Source organism: Panthera onca, chromosome C2 (genome assembly GCF_046562875.1).
Source record: "Panthera onca isolate mPanOnc1 chromosome C2, mPanOnc1 haplotype 2, whole genome shotgun sequence".
Taxonomy (NCBI): Eukaryota; Metazoa; Chordata; class Mammalia; order Carnivora; family Felidae; genus Panthera; species Panthera onca.
The window spans coordinates 124,668,270-124,691,615 of record NC_138347.1 but is presented as its reverse complement, the minus strand read 5'-3'; the positions used below and the strand labels follow the sequence as shown (position 1 = coordinate 124,691,615).

At 39.2% G+C, this 23,346-nt stretch overlaps 1 protein-coding gene across 8 annotated transcripts in view; it reads right to left on the bottom strand.

The window, feature by feature from the left end:
* PIK3CB (phosphatidylinositol-4,5-bisphosphate 3-kinase catalytic subunit beta) overlaps positions 1-23,346 on the bottom strand; it is a 189,108-nt gene that overhangs the window by 28,482 nt on the left and 137,280 nt on the right. For all 8 annotated transcript variants that reach the window (XM_078432300.2, XM_078432302.2, XM_078432307.2 and 5 more), the window contains 3 exons: positions 22,972-23,071; positions 1,771-1,949; positions 776-885 (listed from right to left, as the gene is read on the bottom strand). In XM_078432300.2, coding sequence (XP_078288426.1) covers positions 776-885; positions 1,771-1,949; positions 22,972-23,071 — 389 coding nt within the window. The remainder of the gene's footprint in view (positions 1-775; positions 886-1,770; positions 1,950-22,971; positions 23,072-23,346) is intronic.

Genomic DNA, 23,346 nt, shown 5'->3' with positions numbered 1-23,346 from the left:
TAAAAATCACATAAGGAATTGTATGATAGGTTACAGAATTGTAACAGTTGATTTTATTTGTTATCATATCCAAGGATAATTTTGAGGTAACAGAGGGCTTTGAAAGTATTGCCTTACATAGTAACATTCATATCATCAAGTAGGATTAGATGTCTAGCAAAACACTACAAGTTCTTTTTAAAATAGTTGTAAGCACACATATTATGGTAAGCATATTTACTAATGTACCTTTTATTCTTTTTAATAAACCCAACATACAAATACTATAATCCTTATGACCATGAAGAACCTGAAGTGCAATGAATTTTACGTGACTTATCTGTAATCATAACAACTAATGAGTGGTGGCTGTCTGGTTGGTGTAATCACCTCAGAGGCATTTCCTGTCAAAAAATATGAGTCATTAAGACATTTTAATTAAAATATAAAACGATGGCAGCAATATCAAAATTGCTGTCACTGAAACAGAATGTATGAATATACTACTGAAAATACTGTACTTCACAAGCTTCTTACCAAAGAATTAAGACAGACTTTGTATTTTGTAGGTAAAAAAGATTTATTAGAACAGTGTATGTAAGTAAGCTGTAAAGATATTTTCTAAGAGGAAAAAAAAGGGATTCACAGGACACGCCAAATTCAACCTTATGACCATTGATAGCTACCTCTGGGCTTGCATCTGTTATACGTTTACACATCATTTTTCAGATAAAGCAAACTGACAACAAATGAAAAATACTAAGGAATTTGGTACTGTAAAAATCTCAGTACATACCATCACCATTTTTAAAAATCACTCCAACTGAATCCTCACCAAAAACTTTGTTGTTGTACACGAGCCACAAAGGCTTCATTTTGGAATCCATGTATTTACATTTTTCAACACTGAAATCAAACAAGGGGGAAATTAGTCCACTTCAATTTAAAGAAATGGCAAGACTGTAAATTTTGCCATGATGTATTAGACTTGGGGAAAACCCTCACCTGTTCCAATCAGGTCTGCAGAAGTCAAAACTAGAACATTTCCTCTTGGTAAAAAAGCAACTGGGGTGACAGTTTTGGTTGGCCTGTAGTGATGCCAGATGGGCTAGACTGAAAACCCAGATTTGCCCTTCTCACTACCTACGTTTAAAATTCTTCCTTTTCTTTCTTCTTTCCTTTCTTTCTTTCTTTAAAATTCTTCCTTTCTTTCTTTACTATTCTTCCTTAACTCTATGTTATTACAGATAGTCAATAACAACCAGATCATAGCATTAGATTAAAATTAGGAATATTATAACTTCATTACTTCTTAAAGGGGGATCAACTTTGAATCCTAACACAAGAGGATACACATCATTACTTTTCTATTATTACTTTTCAAGGGAATGAAAAAGTGAGAAATAATTTTCCAAATCAATTTAAGATCTAATTTTGAAATAGGAAAATAACTTAATAATCTATGATGGTTGCCAACATTTTGCATACATAGGATGTTCAACCCTTAGAAACCAGTAACATAGAAAACAAATGTAATCACATACAACTGAAAGGAAAATACCTTGTAATAACTTTCATGGATCCCACAGGTAAGTTTAGCTAGTAGGCATACGTCCCAGTACACACAAAAATAACCTCTGAGAAATTTAAGAGTTTCCTTCTTTAAATATACAGTACTTACTGGGGCTAACAGCTAGCCTTATTGCTCCTGCAAGGCAGTCACTCAGAAATTCTTTCTGCATTGCTATTTTTATGGAAAAGTCATTGAGCACAGCAAAGATGGTCACTTACTAGAGTTCTGAGAGGATGACACACGGATTCAGAGGTGACTGCAGGTCAGAGAGGGCTTCCCGGTAAGCATTCTGTTTTAAACAAGTATGCATGGCCTCCTTCCCTTTGGCTCTGTTTAGCTTCATTGCATTCAGTTTGATTAAACTATTTAAAGTTTTTAACTTATTGAGTGCTTCAACCTGAAAAATAAGTTTCCCCACCAACAAAATTTATTTATGGTTAAAAATAATATAAAATATTATAGTATCATGTGATATTAATTAATAACTAATCCTTTCCTCTCCCCAACACAAGCCCTCAACAACCAGCCAAAGTAAAATCAGCGCTTAGCTTATGACAAACATATTAAATATAACAAGAATAAAAAACTTATTTTTATCACTTGTGACTTAAAGTACCATTTTTCAAATGTTCTTCAATCCTTTTCTTAAATAAAGTCTTAAAAATCAGAGAAAAGTAAAAGGACATAAATTGTGGGTAAGAAGATGACACTTAAAGTACTCAGAACTCTGCAGCTCACTGAGTAGTAGAATTTGAAACACAATCTGAACCACTCCGTTTGTTCAATTCCATAGTAGAAGAGGAAAATCCTTGTACAAGTAATCCTGGGGATCCTGTCATTCAACCTTAACATCTAGTTTTTGTCATCACTCTTGTGTGATATCTTCTCAATATATTCTCTTGCCATGAATAGTATAAAGGAATTATAGTGTAATAAAACAAATATGAATATAGATAACAGTATTTGTTGTCTAAGTCTATAGTATTTGTATGAAGTAACTTCGGCTATCAAAACTTATGCAAATAAAAAAACTTTATGCAATTAGTACAAGATCAATCAACAGTGCCCAACTGAATCAAAACCATTGTGTTTAAAAGTCAACTTCACTGTTTAATAACTGAGGTCTTTCCGTGTCATGTTATGCAAAAATCCATTAGAAACAGCCTTGGCCAACCATAAGTCATAAGAAAGGGTATTTTATTTTGTTATTATGTCATTAAAACTGAAACAGCTTGTTAATATAAACACATTTATATTAACATGTAAATTATATATAACAAGCATATAAAACATCTATACAACAAATATGAACACCTTGGCTTGAACTTCCATGAACAGGAGATTTATTTTACATAATGTTTTCGTTTTTGAACTTTGCTTCTATGAAAAGAAACCACTAAGACGCTGTAGGAATGTGAATTCAGTCATGCAGTTTTTATAGACAGGCTGAGGGCTTGCTCACAGGAAACTGGAAGGTTCTATGTAGCTTGATGAAAATCGAGATGGCTGAAGCTTGCCAAGTTAGCCACAGACACTCCATTTCTCAACAGTTTCAGGAGCTGGACAAACACTGCTGAAAAGGGAACCAGTTGAAAAACAGACTGTGCAAACAGGAACTTTTTGAAGTATTTCAAATTTGAATTTCTTCTATGTTTGTACAGTTGCGAATTTCAGGCCCCATCACTAACTGTATTGATATCCACTTCCTGGAATAGTGTCCTGAATACCCACATGGCCATAAGTCAAAAACTTTAAGTGTTTCAACACCCTATCTTTTCATAGGTTTACAGTAATAACAAGAACTGCTATGTAAAGTGTACCGCCTCCCTCTTGCTACTCATCAGTCAAGAGTAAAAATGTAATCATACATATGTCATATGTACACTGTTTTTTTTTTATTTATTTTTTTTTTATTTATTTTTTAATATATGAAATTTACTGTCAAATTGGTTTCCATACAACACCCAGTGCTCATCCCAAAAGGTGCCCTCCTCAATACCCATCACCCACCCTGCCCTCCCTCCCACCCTGCCCTCCCTCCCACCCCCCATCAACCCTCAGTTTGTTCTCAGTTTTTAACAGTCTCTTATGCTTTGGCTCTCTCCCACTCTAACCTCTTTTTTTTTTTTTTTTCCTTCCCCTCCCCCATGGGTTTCTGTTATGTTTCTCAGGATCCACATGAGAGTGAAACCATATGGTATCTGTCTTTCTCTGTATGGCTTATTTCACTTAGCATCACACTCTCCAGTTCCATCCATGTTGCTACAAAAGGCCATATTTCATTCTTTCTCATTGCCACGTAGTATTCCATTGTGTATATAAACCACAATTTCTTTATCCATTCATCAGTTGATGGACATTTAGGCTCTTTCCATAATTTGGCTATTGTTGAGAGTGCCGCTATAAACAATGGGGTACAGGTGCCCCTATGCATCAGTACTCCTGTATCCCTTGGATAAATTCCTAGCAGTGCTATTGCTGGGTCATAGGGTAGGTCTATTTTTAATTTTCTGAGGAACCTCCACACTGCTTTCCAGAGCGGCTGCACCAATTTGCATTCCCACCAACAGTGCAAGAGGGTTCCTGTTTCTCCACATCCTCTCCAGCATCTATAGTGTCCTGATTTCTTCATTTTGGCCACTCTGACTGGCGTGAGGTGGTATCTGAGTGTGGTTTTGATTTGTATTTCCCTGATAAGGAGCGACGTTGAACATCTTTTCATGTGCCTGTTGGCCATCCGGATGTCTTCTTTAGAGAAGTGTCTATTCATGTTTTCTGCCCATTTCTTCACTGGGTTATTTGTTTTTCGGGTGTGGAGTTTGATGAGCTCTTTATAGATTTTGGATACTAGCCCTTTGTCTGATATGTCATTTGCAAATATCTTTTCCCATTCCGTTGGTTGCCTTTTAGTTTTGTTGGTTGTTTCCTTTGCTGTGCAGAAGCTTTTTATCTTCATAAGGTCCCAGTAATTCACTTTTGCTTTTAATTCCCTTGCCTTTGGGGATGTGCCGAGTAAGAGATTGCTACGGCTGAGGTCAGAGAGGTCTTTTCCTGCTTTCTCCTCTAAGGTTTTGATGGTTTCCTGTCTCACATTCAGGTCCTTTATCCATTTTGAGTTTATTTTTGTGAATGGTGTGAGAAAGTGGTCTAGTTTCAATCTTCTGCATGTTGCTGTCCAGTTCTCCCAGCACCATTTGTTAAAGAGACTGTCTTTTTTCCATTGGATGTTCTTTCCTGCTTTGTCAAAGATGAGTTGGCCATACGTTTGTGGGTCTAGTTCTGGGGTTTCTATTCTATTCCATTGGTCTATGTGTCTGTTTTTATGCCAATACCATGCTGTCTTGATGATGACAGCTTTGTAGTAGAGGCTAAAGTCTGGGATTGTGATGCCTCCTGCTTTGGTCTTCTTCTTCAAAATTACTTTGGCTATTCGGGGCCTTTTGTGGTTCCATATGAATTTTAGGATTGCTTGTTCTAGTTTCGAGAAGAATGCTGGTGCAATTTTGATTGGGATTGCATTGAATGTGTAGATAGCTTTGGGTAGTATTGACATTTTGACAATATTTATTCTTCCAATCCATGAGCAGGGAATGTCTTTCCATTTCTTTATATCTTCTTCAATTACCTGCATAAGCTTTCTATAGTTTTCAGCATACAGATCTTTTACATCTTTGGTTAGATTTATTCCTAGGTATTTTATGCTTCTCGGTGCAATTGTGAATGGGATCAGTTTCTTCATTTGTCTTTCTGTTGCTTCATTGTTAGTGTATAAGAATGCAACTGATTTCTGCACATTGATTTTGTATCCTGCAACTTTGCTGAATTCATGTATCAGTTCTAGCAGACTTTTGGTGGAGTCTATTGGATTTTCCATGTATAATATCATGTCATCTGCAAAAAGCGAAAGCTTGACTTCATCTTTGCCAATTTTGATGCCTTTGATTTCCTTTTGTTGTCTGATTGCTGATGCTAGAACTTCCAGCACTATATTAAACAGCAGCGGTGACAGTGGGCATCCCTGTCGTGTTCCTGATCTCAGGGAAAAAGCTCTCAGTTTTTCCCCGTTGAGGATGATGTTAGCTGTGGGCTTTTCATAAATGGCCTTTATGATCTTTAAGTATGTTCCTTCTATCCCGACTTTCTCAAGGGTTTTTATTAAGAAAGGGTGCTGGATTTTGTCAAAGGCCTTTTCTGCATCGATTGACAGGATCATATGGTTCTTCTCTTTTTTTTTGTTAATGTGATGTATCACGTTGATCGATTTGCGAATGTTGAACCAGCCCTGCATCCCAGGAATGAATCCCACTTGATCATGGTGAATAATTCTTTTTATATGCTGTTGAATTCGATTTGCTAGTATCTTATTAAGAATTTTTGCATCCATATTCATCAGGGATATTGGCCTGTAGTTCTCTTTTTTTACTGGGTCTCTGTCTGGTTTAGGAATCAAAGTAATACTGGCTTCATAGAATGAGTCTGGAAGTTGTCCTTCCCTTTCTATTTCTTGGAATAGCTTGAGAAGGATAGGTATTATCTCTGCTTTAAATGTCTGGTAGAACTCCCCTGGGAAGCCATCTGGTCCTGGACTCTTATTTGTTGGGAGATTTTTGATAACCGATTCAATTTCTTCGCTGGTTATGGGTCTGTTCAAGCTTTCTATTTCCTCCTGATTGAGTTTTGGAAGAGTGTGGGTGTTTAGAAATTTGTCCATTTCTTCCAGGTTGTCCAATTTGCTGGCATATAATTTTTCATAGTATTCCCTGATAATTGTTTGTATCTCTGAGGGATTGGTTGTAATCATTCCATTTTCATTCATGATTTTATCTAATTGGGTCATCTCCCTTTTCTTTTTGAGAAGCCTGGCTAGAGGTTTGTCAATTTTGTTTATTTTTTCAAAAAACCAACTCTTGGTTTCGTTGATCTGCTCTACAGTTTTTTTAGATTCTATATTGTTTATTTCTGCTCTGATCTTTATGATTTCTTTTCTTCTGCTGGGTTTAGGCTGCCTTTGCTGTTCTGCTTCTATTTCCTTTAGGTGTGCTGTTAGATTTTGTATTTGGGATTTTTCTTGTTTCTTGAGATAGGCCTGGATTGCAATGTATTTTCCTCTCAGGACTGCCTTCGCTGCATCCCAAAGCGTTTGGATTGTTGTATTTTCATTTTCGTTTGTTTCCATATATATTTTAATTTCTTCTCTAATTGCCTGGTTGACCCACTCATTCGTTAGTAGGGTGTTCTTTAACCTCCATGCTTTTGGAGGTTTTCCAGACTTTTTCCTGTGGTTGATTTCAAGCTTCATAGCATTGTGGTCTGAAAGTATGCATGGTATAATTTCAATTCTTGTAAACTTATGAAGGGCTGTTTTGTGACCCAGTATATGATCTATCTTGGAGAATGTTCCATGTGCACTCGAGAAGAAAGTATATTCTGTTGCTTTGGGATGCAGAGTTCTAAATATATCTGTCAAGTCCATCTGATCCAATGTATCATTCAGGGCCCTTGTTTCTTTATTGACTGTGTGTCTAGATGATCTATCCATTTCTGTAAGTGGGGTGTTAAAGTCCCCTGCAATGACCACATTCTTATCAATAAGGTTGCTTATGTTTATGAGTAATTGTTTTATATATCTGGGGGCTCGGGTATTTGGCGCATAGACATTTATAATAGTTAGCTCTTCCTGGTGGATAGACCCTGTGATTATTATATAATGCCCTTCTTCATCTCTTGTTACAGCCTTTAATTTAAAGTCTAGTTTGTCTGATATAAGTATGGCTACTCCAGCTTTCTTTTGGCTTCCAGGAGCATGATAAATAGTTCTCCATCCCCTCACTCTCAATCTAAAGGTGTCCTCAGATCTAAAATGAGTCTCTTGTAGACAGCAAATAGATGGGTCTTGTTTTTTTATCCATTCTGATACCCTATGTCTTTTAGTTGGCGCATTTAATCCATTTACATTCAGTGTTATTATAGAAAGATATGGGTTTAGAGTCATTGTGATGTCTGTATGTTTTATGCTTGTAGTGATGTCTCTGGTACTTTGTCTCACAGGATCCCCCTTAGGATCTCTTGTAGGGCTGGTTTCGTGGTGACAAATTCCTTCAGTTTTTGTTTGTTTGGGAAGACCTTTATCTCTCCTTCTATTCTAAATGACAGACTTGCTGGATAAAGGATTCTCGGCTGCATATTTTTTCTGTTTAGCACACTGTAGATATCGTGCCAAGCCTTTCTGGCCTGCCAAGTTTCAAAGGAGAGATCAGTCACGAGTCTTATAGGTCTCCCTTTATATGTGAGGGCACGTTTATCCCTTGCTGCTTTCAGAATTTTCTCTTTATCCTTGTATTTTGCCAGTTTCACTATGATATGTCGTGCAGAAGATCGATTCAAGTTACGTCTGAAGGGAGTTCTCTGTGCCTCTTGGATTTCAATGCCTTTTTCCTTCCCCAGTTCAGGGAAGTTCTCAGCTATAATTTGTTCAAGTACCCCTTCAGCACCTTTCCCTCTCTCTTCCTCCTCTGGGATACCAATTATGCGTATATTATTTTTTTTTAGTGTATCACTTAGTTCTCTAATTTTCCCCTCATACTCCTGGATTTTTTTATCTCTCTTTCTTTCAGCTTCCTCTTTCTCCATAACTTTATCTTCTAGTTCACCTATTCTCTCCTCTGCCTCTTCAAGCCGAGCCATCGTGGTTTCCATTTTGTTTTGCATTTCGTTTAAAGCGTTTTTCAGCTCCTCGTGACTGTTCCTTAGTCCCTCGATCTTTGTGGCAAGAGATTCTCTGCTGTCCTGTATACTGTTTTCAAGCCCAGCGATTAATTTTATGACTATTATTCTAAATTCACTTTCTGTTATATTATTTAAATCCTTTTTGATCAGTTCATTAGCTGTTGTTATTTCCTGGAGATTCTTCTGAGGGGAATTCTTCCGTTTGGTCATTTTGGAGAGTCCCTGGCGTGGTGAGGACCTGCAGTGCACTTCCCCTGTGCTGTGGTGTATAACTGGAGTTAGTGGGCGGGGCCGCAGTCCGACCCGATGTCTGCCCCCAGCCCACTGCTGGGGCCACAGTCAGACTGGTGTGTGCCTTCTCTTCCCCTCTCCTAGGGGCGGGATTCACTGTGGGGTGGCGTGTCCCGTCTGGGCTACTTGCACACTGCCAGGCTTGTGGTGCTGGGGATCTGGCGTATTAGCTGGGGTGGGTAGGCAAGGTGCACGGGGGCTGGAGGGGCAGGCTTAGCTCGCTTCTCCTTAGGTGATCCACTTCAGGAGGAGCCCTGTGGCAGCGGGAGGGAGTCAGATCCGCTGCCGGAGGTTTGGCTCCGCAGAAGCACAGAGTTGGGTGTTTGAGCAGAGCGAGCAAGTTCCCTGGCAGGAACTGGTTCCCTTTGGGATTTTGGCTGGGGGATGGGCGGGGGAGATGGCGCTGGCGCCTTTGTTCCCCGCCAAGCTGAGCTCTGCCGTCCGGGGGCTCAGCAGCTCTCCCTCCCTTTGTCCTCCAGCCTTCCCGCTTTCCGAGCAGAGCTGTTAACTTATGACCTCCCAGACGCTAAGTCGCGCTTGCTGTCGGAACACAGTCTGTCCGGCCCCTCCGCTTTTGCCAGCCAGACTCGGGGGCTCTGCTTGGCCGGCGAGCCGCCCCTCCGCCCCGGCTCCCTCCCGCCAGTCCGTGGAGCGCACACCGCCTCGCCGCCCTTCCTACCCTCTTCCGTGGGCCTCTAGTCTGCGCTTGACTCCGGAGACTCCCTTCTGCTAATCCTCTGGCGGTTTTCTGGGTTCTTTAGGCAGGTGTAGGTGGAATCTAAGTGATCGGCAGGACGCGCTGTGAGCCCCGCGTCCTCCTACCTGTACACTGTTATAAAAGTCAAGCTGAGGTTGGGGCACCTGGGTGGCTCAGTCAGTTAAGCATCACACTCTTCATTTTGGTGCAGGTCATGATCTCACAGTTTGTGAGATTGAGCCCTGCACGGGGCTCTTTGCTGATAGCACAGAGTCAGCTTGGGATTCTCCCTCTCCCTCTGTCCTTCCCCTGATCACTCTCTCTCACTCAAAATAAATAAATAAACATTAAAAAAAAAAAAAAAGTCAAGCTAAGGTTCCCAGAAAACCAAGAAAATGTACAATGTGGTTTGATCATGAGTGAGGTCAATTCATGATGTAGGACCTCATCAAGCAGGGCTTTACAAGCTTTGGTAAAAGTTCAGGGGAGATCCTTTCTACATGCTAGGTGAGATGCTGCTGGATTCATTAATCAATCAATGAAGTCAATTAGATCTTAAAATTCACTGCTGAAAATTTTGTGGCAGCTTCAGGATCTGGTGCAAACTTCCAGTGGCATTCAGGAATGAGAAACACAGGTGTGGTACCATGAACCCTTTTGAACTTACTGTCTTTCTCACCATTTCCCTCTTGGTTCTGAGCTCTGCTCTCTTTGTATCAAGCTCCTGATCTAACTGGTTTTCCTTTATAGAGCAGGTCAGATTGAGTTGGCAGACGTATCTGCCCAGAGCTAAGCCCCTAGCCTTTCAGAACACAATTTCCCAGGTGGAAAACCCCAAGTCTTAGTTCTGTCCCTGAATTCCACATTGGAAACTGCTGACAGTTTAGTCTGCAATTCTCCATTTGTTTGAAATCTTTCCCCAGATTCCTTGTTGGGAACTGCTGGAGGCAGCTGTGGTTCTCCATTTTATTTGGAATGAGTCCATCCTCCATATTCCTTGGCATTTGCTGGTTTATCCCTTCCAAAGTCCAAGGTTCCATGGGAATTAGTGGTGCATACAGGCCCTTTCTTGGCCAAGACACAGTTAACATCTCTCAGTTACTGTGGTATAATAAAATGCACATATTTTTTGGTCTTGTTTTGTAGAAATAAAGGCTACTCCTAACAGAGATCTCAGAGGTCAAAAAGCTGCAAAAAATGGGCCATGCAGTCAAAGGCTGTTAGAGCATCTGCCACTTTAAGAAGACTCCTGTAACAGGGTAAGTTGTTCATGAAACGGGTTAGACTGACACTAGGTCAAGAAAATTTCTGTGCAACAAGGGACACTGTAAACATGCCATAATTCCCAACCCTACCACGTCTCTCTTAGGTATTACTTTAAGAAACCCAAAGGTCTAGCTAAAACAAACAGGATCCCTTAAATCTAAAGAGTTGAACACACTACCTTCCAGCCCAACTGCTTATTTTATGTCTAAGAATTACATGTAGGGGGGCCTGGGTGGCTCAGTTGGTTAAGCATCCGACTCTTGGTTTTGGCTCAGGTCATGATCTCACAGTTTGTGAGTTCGAGCACCACATCAGGCTCCATGCTGACAGCCTGCTTAAGATTCACTGTCTCCCTTTCTCTCTGCTCCTCCCCTGCTCACTGTCTCTCTCTCTCTCTCAAAAACTAAATTAAAAAAAATTATTAAAAAAAAAAGATTTACATGTAGAGGCCACTTTTAGACAACAGGCTTGAGCAATGGAATGTAAAGCAAGGCAAAAAAAAGACCCACAGGAGCCACTTGGCTGAATACAGACAGACCCATCAGGTGACCCACCTCAAAACATCCATAAGCCCAAACAGACCAACAGGCTACTGACAAAGAGGCACAGTTACCAAAAAAGAGAAAATTCCATAGGTCCCCATACCTCCTCACCTTCCCCCTCTAAAAACAGCCCTAATCTACTGCCACATTGCAGAGAGTCTCTCCTTTGCTGTCCTGCCAGCCTCTCTTGCAGTGTACTCAATAAACTTCTATCTCCTTTGTTCTGCCTGCCTGGGGTGAATCCTTTCACCACCCTGAACTATTCACCCAATCATCGCTCCACATTTGAGGCCCTCATCCAATCAGGAAAAACACCACATTACAGTCCAGGAAATTTCAGATAGCTAGTAAAATGGCAAAATCTCACTAATGAAAACCTAGAAAGGTAACGTTCATTATGTGGAAATTTCCAATTAGTTAAGACATTTAGGAAATGCACTTGAAAGCAAGCATTCCCAAATTAAACAAACAGAATGGGATATCCACTTATTAGTATGCAGAAATCTCCAGAAGGTTTCAAAATTCCAAAATAGTTTCATTGAAAGATTCATTGCAAAAGCTAATGAAAAATTAAAGAGAAAAGGTATTTAAAACAAAAGACTGTAACAGACTGAGGCATAAAAGTGATGTAATTCCTACTGCTCTCCTCTATCCTTTGAGTATCCATAACCCTCTATCTGAACTGCTTTTCCACTCTAAAGACACTATTAAACAGTTAACTTATAAAATAAGACCACTTGAGGCTACAGGCCATTCTCTGCAGGTTATCTTTCACATCTTGCTCAAAGGCTGAACTGAGGGCCACAGTCAAAGAATTTCTTAAACCAGGGAGGACCCTGAAATCTTTTGTAAAGAGATTACCTCTGGAGCCCAGTCAAGAGAGGGAACTAAAATTTCACGCTGTCCCTTCCTTTCCAGTTCCTGACCAATTGGTTATTGATCCTTTCTCTCCCAGAGAAGGCTATTTCCTTCTTGCTGGTCTTGTTTCTTATCCTAGGAACTTGGCTTGGCTTTCTGGTCACCTGAGATACGCAAGTTGTTCTTTTGGCTATCTTTGGGAGTTACTCTAGATCTTGGGAAGACAACCTCTTTTGCATCCACTTTGAAGATGCCTCTTGGGTCTATGGGACTGTTTAATACAGCCAGAGACAGTTAACTGTCAAGGCTGAAATCTTACAAGATATTTTAAAGGACTGAATAACTTTATGATCAGAAATTTGGCCAAACTGGAAGATAATATTCAGAGCCTGACAGGAATTTTTTTAGGCCTTCTCCCCTAAGCTAAATTGGAAGCTGATATTCAGAGCCTGACAGGAATTTTTTAGGCTTTCTCTCCTACACTTACCCACAGGGAAAGAAAAACACTCTAACATAGGTGGATAGGTGTGTCGGCCCTTCGATATAATTTAGGCAGCAACCCAATTCTTTGAGGAATTAAAAACAGCTGCCCTTGTTTTACAAACCTAGTCTTTACAGGACCAGAGATGTAGCTCCAAAAACAACTCAAACTCCACCAATACTTTTTACCAAACCCCAAATCTCCCCTATTTATCTCAGTAGGCTTGGAAGTATTATAAATTCTGGTCTTAAGAGAACAAAAGTTATAGGAAGAGCTTACTTTTTTTCCCCCTGTGCCTTTAAGATATAAATGTTCTACCAGAGTATTCTCCATAATTCTTATCTAGACCATCTCTTTGACATACAAACTTCAGAGAGGTAACTCTTTAATTTTTTTTTTTTAATGCTTATTTATTTATGAGCGAGAGAGACCGAGTGCCAGCGGGGGAGGGGCAGAAAGAAAGGAAGACCCAGAATCCAAAGCAGGCTCCAGGCTCTGAGCTGTCAGCACAGAGCCCAACGTGGGGCTGGAACCTGTGAGCCACAAGATCCATGACCTGAGCCGAAGTTGGGTGCTTAACCGAGCCACCCAGACGCCCCAATTCTTATCAGAAGGGAAAAAAGGTCATCTGGAACTTGACTTGTTAAGGACAAGACTCTTCTCCACAAGTATTAGAAAAAGTTGTATTCACCTAAGCAGGTAACCCGATCCTATTCTATCTGTTAGAAAAATAATTTAGAGCCAACTATTTTTGTATTATTGTATCTAATCCATGGTAGTAATTTAAAGCTATAAGCTATAAGGTCTCTGTTTGCTTCCATCTATGTTGGTGTGTGTGTCCAGACATACGTTTTACATGTGTGGTACTTTCTACCTCCAAATGGTACTGCCAAAATTAATCTGTAAAAGAGCTCTCTTTAAACGGCTTTAAAAAAAACCAAGCATTTGCATAAACTTAGTCTTCATAAAATTCTCAGAAATATAATAGAAACTATCCCAAATGTTTTTCAAGTTCACATGCTCTGGAATAACTTTTGGTAAATTAAAGCAAGTTTAATAAGTTCATTGGTTGACTGGAAACAGGCATATCTTTAGAATTATCAAGATTGAATATAATGTAGATAAACAACTTTTATTCTACCTGAATTTATCAGCTAAATTCATTTCTGTTCTAGTCTGTCAGCAAAAAATAACTTAGAATGATGGGTGATTTTGTCTAATGACTCATGAAGTTTTCATGGGTAAAATAAACATAATTGTTGAGAACAAATGATTTAAACAGATATAAGTGGAATAAGAGGTAATAAAGTTTTTAGCAAGAATTATATTTTATTCTATGTATACTTAAAAATAGCTTCCAAATCTCTGGTAACTTGAAACTTTAGAACTCTCCTATGTTAAAATAAATATAATAGAAATCTGTTGAATATTTAGATCATTTCCAAATAAGAAAATACCAAACCATTAATTATTAAACACAGGTTTATCTACTTTTGGCTTACTACAGAGAAACCAAAAGATATTTGGATGTGTTAGTGCACTGGAAAACTGAAGAAGGTCTATGCTTCTAGAAATTATGAAAAGTATTCATGAATTTGCAAATCTAAAAAATGCTGGTATAACAGTTTATAATTCCTTAACTTCTTAGTTTTCACTAGGAACTAAGGTTTCTAAGGGTTAAGAATTCTTTTTTCGGGGGGTGTGCTTGGGTGGCTTAGTCAGTTAAGCAACCAACTTCAGCTCAGGTTACAATCTCTGCTGTCAGCAAGGAGCCCCACTTGCAATCCTCTGTCTCCCTCTCTCTGCCCGCCCCCCCCCCCAACCTTGTGTGTGTGCTCTCTCTCAAAAATAAACATTAAAATAAAAAAGAATTTTTTTTTTTAATGTTTTGAGAGAGAAGGCATGCACAAGCAGGGGAGGGGTGGAGAGAGAGAATCCCAAGCAGGCTCCACACTGTCAGCACAGAGTCCTATGTGGGGCTTGAATTCACGAACTGTTAGATCATGACCTGAGCCAAAATCAAGAGTCGGATTCTTAACTGACTAAGCTACCCAGGCACCCCTAAAGGTTAAGAATTCTAATTAATATATGCAATTAAAACTACAGAAATAAGGAAAACATCTCCATATGCAAAGAAATCAAAATGTGTGTTTTTGGTAAAAAGTTTGAGAAATGAAGATACATTTTTGAGGAAAAAAATTGTAGAAAGTTTGTGAAAGAAGAAATCTTTGGAAAGGAATTTTATGTGTGATCAGGACTAAGACTGGAATAAGTTTTAATATAAAAAGCAAACTGGTACAAAATTAGAATTTGATTTTCTTTTTGTTAAAAAGACAAAGGTTTTGTTCTGGTTTTTACTTTAAGTCTACTTTTGATAGCAGATTATGGAAGTTTTTTTTATCTTTAAGTGATCTGCCTAGAAAACAAAGATACTGTGTTTTATCAAAATAATTTCTTGTGGTTGCTGTCTTTATCAGGTCTTTGATTACTTAGGAAAACTGAGTCTTCTCTAATATTAAAAGAGCTAAGTTCTGCTAAGAAAATCTAACTAAGCCCCTTCCCTAACTATTCACAAGCAAAATAAGACATCTCATTGGTTGGCTTCCCTGAAGTTACATAGTTGAGTTAGAAAGTACCTGTCTGGAGGCTTTCATGATTCAGGACTCACTCCTCTGATTATGGATAAATGTAAATGAGCCTGTAATCAGGTACTTTTCCGCAATTCTTAAAATTATTGCAGAATCTGCTGCTAAAACAAGAGGCCCAACAACCATCTTTAGGCTCTTTGGCCAAAACTGTTCTTGATAATAGGATGGCCTTCGATTATCTTTTAGCTGAGCAAGAAGGTATCTCTGTTGTGGCCAACACCACCTGCTGTATCTGGATTAACATTTCTCAGGAAGCTGAAACTCAATTACATAAGATGACAAGAGCAAGCCACTTGGCTTAAAAAGGTGACTCCTTCAACAGGGTCTTTCTTTGCTCGGTTTGTATCTTGGGGACCATGAGTCTAATGTGCACTCCAAACACTGGGAATTATCCTGCTTATACTTACCATAACAATCTCTCTGGCACACTATATTCTCTCATAAGTTTTAAATGCGTGTTTGCAGCCACTAACCATCAAACAAATGAACTCCTTAAGACTGGAATGTCAAAGAACAAGGAGAATGACTGACTTCCACAACCTATGAATATGTAGGAATTAAGCAAAAAACATCATAACCTATGGATAATGTATACCATACAAAAGAACAATAAAAACTGTGAGAACTTCAGAATAGTATCTGATAGTGGTGCTAATGCTTTAAATCTTGATCACATCTCTGTTGAGCTTAGAGCATGATCAAAGGGGAAATGTAAAAGAAAAGAACAGGCCCAAAATGCTAGGCCACATCATCAAACTGGGGCTCAGTACCTAACCTAACTGCACTTTCAACCTCCCTCAGAAGTGCAGTCTTAACAGTCAGTCAGGAATTTCCTGGTCAGCACCATGAGGTAATCTGTCACATGGGCCCTCTCAACCCCCCAAAAGAAAATGAGGAAATCCACCTAATACGGGAAAGTGACTTTCATCTTTTCATCTGCTTATTGTCCCACATTTCTGCCTGTAAAACCCTTTTTTGCATGGCTCCCCCAAGTCCCCTCTACTAGATTAGCTAGATGGGACACTGCCCAATTCATGAATCAATTAATAAAGCCAATTAAATGGTAAAAAAAACCCAAATGGGTTTTATTCTCCATGCAATGAGAATTACTTTAGGGATTTAAAAAATGGAAATGACATAACCCATCTGCATTTTTAAAATGTCACTTTAGCTGCTGTGCAGAGAAGGGTCTGCATGTGCAAGAACGGAAACAAAGGGAGCAATTTAAGAGGTTGATGAAGACATGCAGATGAGAGAAGATTATGAATTGGACTAGGACAATAGCCATAAACACAAAAGACATTGATAGGCATGAGATATATTTAAGAGGACTATAAAATTAAAGGGACTAGGGGCACCTGGGTGGCTCAGTTGGTTGTGTCCGACTTCGGCTCAGGTCATGATCTCACAGTTCGTGGGATCAAGCCCTGCATTGGGCTCTCTACTGTCGGCATGGAGCCCGTTTCAGATCCATCCTCTGGTTATTTCTTCTATACTGGAATGCATAATTGGAATGGATATACTCAACAGCTGGCAGAATCCCCATATTGGCTCCCTGGCTATTTTGATGGGAAGCGGAAGTTATTATAAGCTCCTCTACCTCAGAAAACAGTAAACCAAAAGCAGTAACCCATTCCTGCAGTGACTGCACAGTTGAGTGCCATCATCAAGGACTTGAGAGATACAGGGGTGTAGATTCACAGCCCCACTCGTCTTGCCTATTTGGCCTGTACAGATGACAGATGGGGCTTGGAAAATTACAGTGGATCATCCTAACATTAACTAGTGGTGTACCAAATATGGTTTCGTTGCTTGAACAAAGTAACACATCTCCTGGTACATGGTATACACCTACTAACAATTGCTTTTTCCTCCATATCTGTCAATAAGGAACCACAAGAAGTTTGCTTAAGCTGTCAAGGCCAACAATACACTTTCAATGCCCCATCTCAGAAGTATAGCAACTCTCCCGCCCTTTATCATAATTTACTTTGCAGAGATCTTGACTGCCTCTCCCTTTAACAAGACACCACTCTGGCACCTTTACATTGATAACATTAGGCTGATCGAACTTAGTGAGTAAGAAATAGCAACTATTTTAGATCTGAAGAAATTTGTATGTCTGAAGGTGGGAAATAAATCCAATAAAAATTTGGGACCTTTTATCTCAATGAAACTTCTAGGGTTCAACTTGCATGGGGCATATCAAGATATCCCTTCTAAGGTAAAGAATAATTTGTTGCTCTGGCCCCTCCTATGACCAAAAATGAGGCACAATGGCTAGTGGGCCTCTTTGGATTGTAAAGGCAACATACTGCTCATGTGGGTCATGTACTACAGCCTATTTACTGAGTGACCTAAAAGGGTGCTAGTTTTGAGTGAGATCCCAAACAAAAGTAAGCTCTGCAATGGGTCCTGATTGCTGTGCAAGCTGGTGTGCTACTTGGTCCATATGATCCAGCAGGTCTAATGGTGCTTGAACTGTCAGTGGCAGACAGAGATGCTATCTGGAGCCCTTGGCAGGCCCCTATAGATAAATCATAGCACAGGTCCTCAGAATTTTGGAAATGACACTTGCCAGCTCCTGTAGAGAAGTACTCTCCTTTAGAGAAACCACTCTTAGCTTACTATTGGGATTTAGTAAGATTGACTGCTTAACCACTGGCTACCAAGCAAGCATGTGACCTGAACTGCCCATTATGAACTGGGTGTTGTCTGATCCACCAAGCCATAAAGATGGGTAAGCAAAATAGTACTCCATCATCAAATGAAGTGTATATATAAGACTGGGCCTGAGCAGGCCCTGAAGGCACAGTAAGTTACATAAAGAGTGACTCAAATGTCCACGGTTTCCTCTTCTTGCTACACTACCTTCTCTTTCCTAACCTGCACCTATGTCATCACAGGGAGTTCCCTTCAACCAGTTAACACAGGAAGAGAAGACTCAAGCATGGTTTATAAATGGCTTTACACAGTACCTAAACGCCACAGGAAAGCAGACAACTATGGAACTACAGCCCCTTTCGGAAACAATTCTGAAGGACAACGGTGAAGTGAAATCCTTGCTGTGGTGCATTTGGAAAATGCACCTTACTGTTTCACTTTGCCTGAAAGGATAAACAGCAATACATGCAATTATATACCAATTCATGAGCTGTGACCAAAGCTTGGCTTATGGCCAAGGACATAGAAGGAACATGACTGGAAAATTAGTAAGAAATATGGGGAAGAGATATAGGATAGACTTCTCCGAAGAGGCAAAAAAAAAAAAAAAAAAAAAAAAAGTGTCCCATTGGATATTCACCAAAGGGAGTCTTTGGAAGAGGATTTTTATAATCAAGTGGATAGGAAAAACCATTCTGTGGACACTAGTCTGCCTTTTTGCCAAACACCCCTGTCATCACCCAGTGGGTTCATGAACAAGGTGGCCAAGATGGCAGGGATGGATGTTATGCATGTGTTCAGCAATATGGACCTCCACTCACCAAAGCCTACCTGGCTATGACCACCACTGTGTGCCTGCTATGCCAGCAGCTGAGACCAGCTGCTGATGAGTTCCTGATATAGCACCATTTCTCCCGGATGGACAGCCAGCTATCTGGTGACAGACTGATTACAACAGACTGCTTCCACTATGGAAGAGGCAATATTTTGTTCTTACTGGAATAGAAACTTAACTCTGGATATGGATCTGCCTTCCCTGAATACAATGCATTTCTGTCAAACTACCATTTGTGGACTCATAGAACACCTTATCCACCATTGTGGTGTTCTACACAGCATTGCTTCAAACAAGAAACTCATTTCACAGCAAATAAAGTGTAACAATGGACTCCTGCTCATGAAATTCACTAGTCTTAACATGTTCTCTACTAATCTGAAGTAGCTGGCTTGACAAAAGAATGGAATGGCCTTTTGAAGACTAACTTACAGTAGCAGCTAGGTGGCAATACCTTGCAGGACTTAGGCAAGGCACTCCAGAAAGCTGTATATGCTCTGAGTCAGCATCCAATATATGACAAGGGTTCTCCCATAGCCAGGACTCAAGGGTCCAGAAATCAAGGTTTAAAAGTCAAAGTTGTACCACTTACTACTCCCTCCAGGGACCCACTAGCAAAATTTTTGCTTCTTTTCCTGCAACCTTATGCTCTACTGGCACAGAGGTCTTAGTTATAGAGGGAAGAATGATTCCAATGGGGGACATGGCAATGACTGTATTGAATTGGAAGTTAAGACTCCAGCCCAGCCACTTTGGGCACCTCAAGCCTCTGGATCAACAGGCAAAAAAAGGCATTATGATGCTGGCTGGAGTGACTGATACTATCAAGGAGAAATTGGCCTACTGTTCCACAGAGGTAAGGAAGAGTAAGCCTAAAATATAGGAGATCTCTTCTTAGCATTACCATGTCCTGTGATTAAGATCAATGGACAATTACAAGCTAACTTAGGTAGGACTACTAATGGCCTGGACCCTTTAAGAATGAAGGTTTGGGTCAACCCAACAAGTCAAGAACCAAAAGTGAAATGCTTATTAAAGGCAGAGGGAATACAGAATGAGTTGGAAGAAGGTAATAATAAATACCAGCTATAACCACATGACGAGTTACAGAAATTAAGATTAATTGTCATGAGTATCTCCTCCTCGTTTTGATACGAATGTGTTTTTATATATGTGTGTATATATACATAAACATATATGTATATGCTATATTTACATACACAGTCTGTTTCCTTCTGGCTCTTTTCCTTTATCATGTAACCTAGACGTACTGATTTTATATCATAGTATTTAAGTGTTAATGTTACATCGCAGTATTTAATTTATAGTGTAGCAAGAACAGGAAACACCACTCAAGGATATTACCTCCTATTCTGGGGAAAATGTTAGTGCATTTTTGCTTGTACTGAAGGTATTTGTATTATGTTAGAAGTAATTCTCAACTTGCTACACAGTCTTTATTTGGAGATTAAACATGGTTTGCAAAGTTGTGTATACATGCTGAGTTGATCTGTGATGGTTAATTTTATGTATCAACTTGACTGGGCCATAGGGTGCCCAGATATTTGGTCCAACATCATTTTGGGTGTGTCTGTGAGGGTATTTTTGGATGAAATTAACATTTGAATGGGTAGACTGAGTAAAGAAGACTGGCCTTCCTAATACTAATGGGTATTATCAGAACCTGTGAAGTTCTGAATAGAAGAAAAAGGCAGACCTTCCAGTAAGTAAGAAGGAACTCTGCCAGCCCAGCTGTCTTAAGCTGGGACATAGGTCTTTTCCTAAAACTCCTTGGGTGTTAAACTTGTCTGCTTTCAGACTGACACTTTCTACTGACTCTCCTGGTTCTTAGGTCTTTGGACTCAGACTGGAACTTCACCATCAGCTCTTCTGGGTTTCTAGCTTCCTTAACTGAAGATCTTGGGATTTCTTAGCCTCCATAATCACATGAGACAACTCTTTGTAATACAATCTCACCATCCTCCTCTGCTTCATTCTCTCTATACAGCTGACCCTTGAATAAAGGGTTAGGGGTACCAACTCCACCTCCAGACCCACACAGTCGAAAATCTGGGTATAATTTTTGATTCCCCAAAAACTTAACTACTAATAGCCTATGCTGATGGGAAGCCTTACCAGTGACATAAACTGTAGATTAACATGTATTTTGTGTGTTATATGTATTATATACTGTATTAGCTAGAAGAAAGAAAATATTAAGAAAATCATGGGAAAATACATTTATAGTACTGTACTGTGTCAAAAAAATCAGTGTATAAGTGACCTCATGTTCAAATTCATGTTGTTCAAGGGTCAAGTGCATACATACACTCTTATTGGTTGCTTCTCTGTAAAACATTAACATACTCTTCACTGAACTCACACCAACTAGACAAAACCTACAAATGTCACCTCCACTATGAACTCTTTCCTAATATCCTAAGCTTGGTTACATGCCTCTCTTTTGTGCTTCCATAATGTTCCCATAATGCTTAATCATATATTTCTTAATTATTGATTTGTACACCTTCTCTATGGAAATATAAACTCCTTGATAACAATAAAATAACTGGGGCATCCTGGTGGCTCAGTCGATTAAGCATCTGACTCTTGATTTCAGGTCCAGTTCATGACTTCAAGCCCACATTGGGCTCTGCACTGACAGTGTGGAGCTGGCTTAGGACTCTCTCCTTCTCTCTCTGTCCCTCCTTCATTCATGCAGTGTGTCTTTCTCCCTCTCTCTCTCTCAAACTCAGATAACATAGTTTAAAAAAAAAATAACATAACTATTTTCACTTCACATTACCAATACCTAACAGTAACCCTGGTATAGTAAATTCTGAGTAAATGCATATTAAACCATTAAGAAAACCTTCTTGTGTTTATTTGGATGATACTCATTGCAAGAAAAATCAATGCTAAAGAACAAGAGCATATTGTTGCTACCTGTCAATAAGAATTCTGGCATAAAGAAGCTAGAATAAAGGGCTGCTTTATTTTGATGGCAGAAATGCTCTCATCACATCCTTCAGGGGATGAAGGACCTACCTGGGCCATATCAAGCCTGGGCCATGGTTATGCTTCTCACTTGCAAGCAAGCTATCAAAAGACCTTTACTACTTGCAATTACTACCTATATAAATCAGGATTATCTCCAAAAGAAATAAATGGATGTTGAGACAACAACTTTCAATGGCCCCCGATTTTGAAATTCTGTATTCAGTAAAATAGCTTCATGGTTCTGTTTAATGGCTTATATTTTATTTTAGCTTCAAAATACATTTATACTCATAAAATGACACTATTTTATATACTGGATTTATGTTTAAGTTCTCATTTTAAAAAGAGAGTTGTGGTGCCACGAAGGTTTGAAAACTCCCAGTATAACAGTTTTCTAGCTGGACAGCCCTAATTTTAAAAACTCTTTCTGTCACTTAACAGTTGGGTTTTTAGGCAAGCTAGTTAATCTCCTGGAGCCTCTGTTTTCTCCTTTGTCTAATCCAGACAGTATTAGCAACTACTGTGGCACATAATAAGGACAGTAAAATAACATGCTTATAACATTTAATATGGTTCCTGGCACATAAGCATTTAATATCTGACTGATTAATCTCACTAATATCTCATCATCAGCAATGATGAGAAAATGAAGTCCTGGAAAGAAGATAAGGGACTGCAGGCCTGTATATATATTTTGAAAAAGCAGCTTGAGGATTCTGAATTCTAGATGTTATAACAACTATGAATTTAAGTGTCAAAATATCTCAAATTAAAACAAATGGCAGAATATATGAATCATAAATACTATACTAACTGGAAACAGTAACTCAGGGATATGAAAAAACAGGGTCTAAAAATTTCATGACCTTTGTCACCATCACCATCAAACCCATTGTTAAGCATGTCTACATGGGTATTTCCCATTAAAACTTAAGGCATATTATTAATATAGATACTAGGAAGAATCCTTCATTTTTGAGGGAGCATTCAATTAATGTTCGGCTAAATTTAACACTTCATTTCTTGACTTAAATTTTTATTTAAAAATGTATTAATGGGATGCCTGGGTGGCTCAGTCGGTTAAGCGTGAACTTCAGCTCAGGTCATGATCTCGGGGTCCGTGAGTTCAAGCCTCACATGGGGCTCTGTGCTGACAGCTCAGAGCCTGGAGCCTGCTTCGGATTCTGTGTCTCCCTCCCTCTCTGCCCCTCCCCCACTTGCACTCTGTCTCTCTCTCTCTCAAAAATAAACATTAAAAAAAATTTTTTAATGTATTAATTAGGTTCAGTTACTGAAACTTCCATGGAATAATGGGAGAAATAGCATATGATACAATTTATCAAATACCATGTGGCAAACTGAACATGAAAATAAAAAAAAAATTAAAAAAACAAAAACAAAAACCAGATACCTGCTTAGAAAGCACTTTCATATGCCCTACACTTCCCCGGCAGTATGCTTCAAGGATGACACCAAACTGTACTGAGACAGCAGGAATATGCACTTCTGACCTACAAATAAGTTAATAATATTAAGATAATTTGCTTATAAAACACTTCAGATCACCAAATAAAAATACTGACTTCATATTATGAAATAAATGTATGATGCCAATCAAAACACAGAAGAATACATCATCTTGTCCACAAATAGTGGGATGGGCAACTTCCCAATTCTTTAAACACCACAGATCAAAAACATGTGTGATTATATAATTAATTTTTTATTCCAAAAATCCAAAATTTTCACATCTCACCTTGTTTGCTTTCTGTAGTTGAAACAGAAC